The sequence below is a fragment of the Glycine max genome, chromosome 5 (assembly GCF_000004515.6).
Source record: "Glycine max cultivar Williams 82 chromosome 5, Glycine_max_v4.0, whole genome shotgun sequence".
NCBI classification, from domain to species: Eukaryota; Viridiplantae; Streptophyta; class Magnoliopsida; order Fabales; family Fabaceae; genus Glycine; species Glycine max.
This window is the reverse complement of record NC_038241.2, coordinates 1,515,888-1,522,572: the sequence shown is the minus strand read 5'-3', so window position 1 is coordinate 1,522,572 and position 6,685 is coordinate 1,515,888. Positions and strand designations below refer to the sequence as shown.

The window sequence follows — 6,685 nt, the reverse complement described above, 5'->3', positions numbered from 1 at the left end:
CTCATATGAGAAAAATAATTAATTTTATACTAATTAAAAAATTAATTAATATTATTTAATTTTTTTAGTTTAAAGTAAAAATTAGATTATTTTTAAAATATTTTTTATTGAAACTTATAATCATGAATAAAAAAAATATTAAAAAATAAAATTAAAATTAAATAAAAAATATTTTAGGAATGATACCACAAAATTAGTTATATTTAATTTATTTATACTTAACTTCAACGTAAAAAAAAAATTATATAAGTCGAGAGAGAGTATAATTCTGGATAAATCATGTCAAGTTTTGGATAAAGTCAAGCTATTATAAAATTTGTAATAGAAAAAAAAAATATGATCCTCTTAGATAAAACGATGTGCTTTAGAAGATAAAGAATAATGAGAAACATTGATTAAAAAATAATAATTGAGATTACAATCAACTTTTAAATTCTTTTCATCTATATTGGATTTTATCATAATTTTTAATTGTTGGTTTTCAAATGAATAAGTGTGAGAGTATTTTAACCAATTCAAATAATTAATTTTATTTATTTAAAATGATTAAGTTTTGAAACAACTTGTATATAATTTTAAGGTGTTGATTGAGAAGAGAGATACAAAGTTTTGTACATAGATTTAAGCTTCACTTAGACAATTATAAATTATGTTATCAGATAATTAATAAAGAATTTTCCTTCAAACATTATCCCATCTTTCTAAATTTATACTTAAAAAAATCCTTTATATTACAAAATTGAATACTCATTCTAAAGAGTGGTTTATTTTCTTAATTAATCCACTTTTTATACATTCTTTCTTGTCTTAATGGTGTGAAATACATTGAAAAAATGGTATGAACCATCCAAGATAAAAATTAACTGACGTAAAATTATTTTAAGTTAATTAGGTCAAGTCTAGAATATATAATTGTATTAAATACTTAAAAAAAATGTATTAAGTGAAACATACATGTAATTTATATAAAAAAATCATATAAATATTTATAAAAAATAAGCTAACGTAAAAATTTACACGACACAATTATGTAAAATTTTAAAACAGTAAAATGCATACTTATCAAGAGGGTGTTTGAACTTATATTTCCTTTATGGGGAGACAGCCCAATATCAGAATCTATCTTTTTTAGATCTAGGGTGGTCTAATATATTTTTTCAGCCGGCAATATGAGACTAATTCCTCTGCTTATAAATGTTTTTGTTTTCATATAACTAAGAATCAAAACTTATTTCATATATGTTTAAAAAACTCAAGTTACTACTAATTGTGAAGAGAGGGCCCTACAATGGAATCTATCCTCCACGCCACCAAGGTTTGTGTATCAAACATTTTCAAAAATCGCGGGCATGCTAAGGAAATAGTACATATATATTATTGCATCTTATTTAAATGCCGATTTCTTTGGAGATTATGCCCTTTCCAAATCCAAATGGAAAGCGACTTCGTCCTCAAAGCACGTCGATGATTTGAATGATGCACTGACGAATATTAATGCTGGAACCTAGTAGCTAGCTACTAGCTAGCAGTTCATTCACATGTGGTGTCCTGCATAGCATATTAGCATTGATAATGTCAAGTAGCATAATACTATTTGCTACAACAAACTCCTGTACCAGCTCGAAGATCATACTACGGCTTCAAGCTTAAACCTCACATTAGCATTAACTCCAAGCATTTCTCTGTTTATGAGGCCTGTGATATAATAAAGGAGTCCTGTGTCCTTCTGAGAGAGCTACAGGACATGTTTGATTCAATTTCAATTTTGCCTAGATTCATTTTTAAATGTCCATTTTTTTTAAATTGATTCATAGTGTGGTGCGATGTTGTGTTGATATGTGTCATGTGTGGAGTGTGGCTGGGTTGACTTGGGTGAATATACAAGTTTAGTTAGTCATGATAAGGGTTCAAGGGCTATGGTTATGGTTACTGTTTCGTAAGAATTAAGATTAAGTTTTGATGACAAAAAGAATGGTTGTAGCATGAGGTTCCACATGAATAATTATAAATTTAATGTACTTTGTTGGCTCAATTTTATTTTTTTTGGGTCGTTGAACATATGACTACAATTGAGGTTTGAGAAAGTCTAAGTTAGAAAGGGTCCGTTTTTGAAACAGTCTTTAGTCATTAGTTTCAACTTTTTAAAACACACTTCAAATAATTTTGCATAAGGCAAATAAGTGCATGCTTTCTTAGCGGTTAAAACCTTGATTGCACGAATTCCTATGCATCTAAATGGAAAAGATACAAGAGAAGTGTTGAGGACAAATTGTGTTTGAGGGGGTGCAACAATATCCCAAACATGCTCTAAAACAGTCATAATATCACCTCATCATATTTATTACTTATTTTACATATACTTAATTATTGACTTACATTTGCACACTTAAAAATAAAAGGACAGTAAAATTAAGAAACAACAATGGTAAGGAGAAAAAAGTGTAACTCAAACATATCATTTTCATAAATGTTAAATCATAATGCTATTTATAGTGATGTTGTTGAACGAGATGTTTGGGTAATGTAATTTATGTGATTTTGCTTAATATATGCGTGTCGTGTCTCTTTTGACGCTATTCTGAATAGCTTATGGATCCGAAAAAATGATTCTCAATGGATATTTTTTCTGGTTTTCAATTTTATTTCTTTTTCACCTATCCATTCTCAATTGCATGCGTCCCATGAAAAGGAGGAATTGAGCAGAAACGTACTCACAGATAATAGAAAGAATACAAACAATGAACTGTGGAGAACTTGGAAAGCCTTGCAAAGAGTTTCAGATTTCAAAATCAAAACTCAAAAAGTTGTGGGGAACTTGATAGTAGTAGACAACCCTTTGCGGTTTTCAGCAACACTAAAAGGAAACCCATAAGGATAAATGTCCATCTAGTATTCTTATGGATGAAGATAATTAATTCATAACTATGGTCGGACTCTATTATAAATTTCTAAACACATTTTTCATAGGGCCTACTATTTTGACTCATTCTATCTCACTTTTCTTATAAAAAAAATTATAGTAAAATTACTTTTATAGAAATTAATTTTAATTACATAGTTAAGTTTTAATATATCACAAATTATTTTTCATAATCTAATCTTGCGGAAAGTAGTTTTCGTAATCTAACATTATTTTTGTGTTATATTAAGAATTATTGGTCTTTTATGTTTTTTTTTGTCACTTCACTACTTTATAAATACATTGTTATGATAATTTAGATTGCAAGTTTTTATTTAGGCAATGTATTTTATTTCACAAGCTAATATTTTAATTATTAATTTTACTATAAAAATACTTGTTATAAACCTACCTATTTTTAAAAAAATTAATAATCAGCATATCAATATAATAATAAATAATAAATAAAAATACACAAGATATGTACAAATAACCAAAACTCATTTTGATAATTACATACTCAACCAATTTTGATTCAAAGTATTCAAACAACATTCTCTTAAAAAATTAACTCTTTAATATATGTTATCCAAACAAAAATCATGTTATTTTATAATTAATTTTGATTATATAAAATCAATTTCATTCAAAATCAATTTTATCATCATCAATCTAAACACACACAAAATAAGTCATGTCATTCTATCATCTCATCATCAATTTAACATAAAGTTAATCTTGACTTACATAATTAAAATAGTGAAACATCAAATTTATAAAATTGAGAAAATGAAGAGACAAAAATACAATTAAGATTAATAAATAATGACACGCCAAAATATTAATTTAATAAATTAATTTAAAGAGTGTGATATTAATATAAACAAGTAAATTTTACTTGAGTCATTTGGGGTTGTGTATCCTTTACGATTATGATTATGTATGATTTGTGTAGGCGTGTTATAGTACAGTATGGTAACTAATTAATCCGAATGGTTCACTTTCAGTAGCTATAAACCCTTGCGTAGAAGACTTTTGTCACGGTATACAATTAGGACAATCTAAACGAATCAAAATTATTTTAGATCTTGTGAGTCGTCATTTTTCTAGAGAATCTTGGTCCTTCGAAGATGAACATATGAAGACTTCTTGTTTCTCGACAAAACTTTCCCCTTCAAGCTCCTCTCTTGACTAAATCAACTAACCGAATACCATAAATATTATTCAATTCTCTACAACTTGGTGGAGTCTCATGCAATTGGGGAAGCTCTACCTATGCCTTGTTTTACGAATATCAAAGTCTAAACATAAAAATTATAATAATAATGATAATAATAATAATAAAAACCTTCAATGTTTGTAATGCTTATAGACAGCGTACAAAAAGTAACATACTAGTACATATCTGAACAACATATTTCAGAACTAACCAGATATGCATCCATACCCTTTAATCCTTGCATGCTGTAGCTAATATAGTGAAATGGCCATTACTATCACAACAACTATGGAAATGCAATTGACTACACAGTAATTGCAGCTATAAATTAATTATTTAGTTCAAAAGAAAACCTAAGCAACAAATTAACCAGCTGTGGAGCAGGGAAGGAAATACACCCTATTTCCTTTTCCCCACAAAATAATTTTTTCTCACCTTGCCACAACCCTGAACTGGAGACTTATCTTTGCTATCAACCGGTAACATCCCTTTCTTTTCCACCTTTTCCCCTTCCATTTGCTTGTGTTGGGTTTTACTTGCTTTCTTCTCAAAGCAATACTTGTCATGATTTCCCTCTTCAGAATCTCGCCGGAAATCCGCAAAGCCATGATGATGACTTGGCCCAGAAGACGCATCAGAAGCCATAGAATCATCACTTTCATCATCATCTTGTGGATGAGCTTGAGTACCTTCTTCTTTGTCGTCGTCGTCATTGTCATCATCACCATCACCATCATCAGTACTATGTCCACCAGCATCATCTATAGAGGACCCAATATACATGGTCCATCCAGATTCACTGCTGTGACATTCCTCTGCACCGAATGGCTCCATCCTGAGGGAGTGCCAAGAAGGAGAATGAGAAATATTAATGGTAAAAACCAAAGAGCTTAAAATAGAAAATTAAAACAAGTATGTATCTGTTGATAGACACCTGAGAAAATACCACCACTTGAGATATGTATGTATGTGTGTATCAAAGACTCAAAGCAAAACGATCGGAATCTCTTTAATGACCTTGGGACAAGTCTTCACCACACAACACCACCTGGAAGTGCATTAATTCTCTGACTTACCCAGCACCAGACACAGGTAGAAGCTGTCAATGAAAGTGAAATTAACCCTCAGAAAGCATAAATACCAGAGTTTTATAAGGACATAGGGGTTGTTCAGTTAGTCATTGGGTTCCATAAGAGAAGATGCAATCATCATTATTTCTCTGCATAGGTCATTAAATATGAAAGATAGATTAAATGCAGAATAGGTGGGAATGCCACAGGGCACAGGCTACAAAAACTTGAGAGAATATAAGACCTCTTGTTTAGATAGTACACACATGACCTGATTCAGCTTTCAAACCTTTAATTCTCTTGTCCTCTCTTGAGAAACAAGCGGGACTTTTTTCACTTCACAAAAAAATGGCAAAATCAAACTATGCGTTTCAAAGGAGCTCTCTCTGTTTGAAGAAAAATTAAAATTCCTCTGCTTCTTTTTTGGCTTGTCGGGGGAGTAATCAAGTTATTATGATTTCATGCCTCAATTGTTTTTTTCTTTCTTGCTTTGTAGAAAGACATGGTGGCAATAAGGATTCTAATGTTGAAAACTGACTTGTACGTAAGCTTTTTATGATAATAGTATGTATCTAGGAAAATGTTTTATGCGACAAGTTTCTGAGTGACTAGATTGTTGTGTCTATCTATTGGGGAGTGCATGGTTATATAGAGATGCTCAATCCTAATTCCTGTTATGAGAATTCACATGCCCCACGTTTTATTCTTCTTCTGCAAACAGTGTCCCACCCACACCCTAATAATGTCTTCAAAGCTACCCAGAACGGAAATTAAAATAACAAGTATCTGTTTATAGACACGGATGTTTTTTCCATAAACTCATTTTGAAATTGAACTTTGAATAACAGTGTAGTTCATTTGATTGATCCATATGCATAAATTATTATAAATTTCCGATGTCTATCCTTGATTCTTAAAAATAAAAAAGAATTTGAGATTAACAAGGATGCATTAAGTGACAATAATTTTCAGTATAAAAATTTGATACCTTTAAATATTTATGTTGATTATATAATTATATGATTACTTTAAAAAGTTATGTGCATTTTCTTTTTAGCTTTAATTATATAAATAAAATTTAATAATTTATATTTATAATTTTCCTTGATCATAATAAGAGATGTTCTCATTTGACACACACTTGACATATTTTTAATCTAGTCCAATATATTTTTTAAAATCATTCTCATGTTTATCTTTTAAATCATAGTAAGAAGTATTCTCATTTTTAAAAAAATAGACCAAAAGTAGGCAATATTAAAACTTAAACTTGTGATGACTAATTAAACTAAAATAATTTTGTATCAATTAATCTTAATCCTCGCACTTAGTATAGAAGTGTTCTTATTTGATGCACACTTGGAGTATTTTTAATTTTATTCTAATATATGTATGTATATATATATATATATATTTTAAATCATTCTCATACTTATGTTTTATTTGGAACTAGTTTAGAACTGCTATGTAAGTTATGAATTTACATTTCCCATTTGA

The 6,685-nt window shown here is 29.3% G+C and overlaps 1 protein-coding gene across 3 annotated transcripts; it reads right to left on the bottom strand.

Moving 5' to 3' along the window:
* Nucleotides 1-4,195: 4,195 nt before the first annotated feature.
* LOC102664423 (protein SOB FIVE-LIKE 1) lies at nt 4,196-5,790 on the bottom strand. Of its 3 annotated transcripts, none has more exons than XM_006579651.4 (3): nt 5,433-5,790; nt 5,053-5,217; nt 4,196-4,953 (listed from the first exon to the last, which is right to left on the bottom strand). In XM_006579651.4, exon 3 carries the CDS (start codon nt 4,950-4,952, stop codon nt 4,518-4,520), a length of 435 nt encoding a protein of 144 aa, XP_006579714.1. In that variant the 5' UTR covers nt 4,953; nt 5,053-5,217; nt 5,433-5,790; the 3' UTR covers nt 4,196-4,517. The 3 variants fall into 3 exon arrangements, with proteins under 3 accessions (XP_006579714.1, XP_006579717.1, XP_006579712.1); XM_006579654.4 differs by having other exon boundaries at nt 5,478-5,790; XM_006579649.4 differs by having other exon boundaries at nt 5,053-5,790.
* Nucleotides 5,791-6,685: the final 895 nt, after the last annotated feature.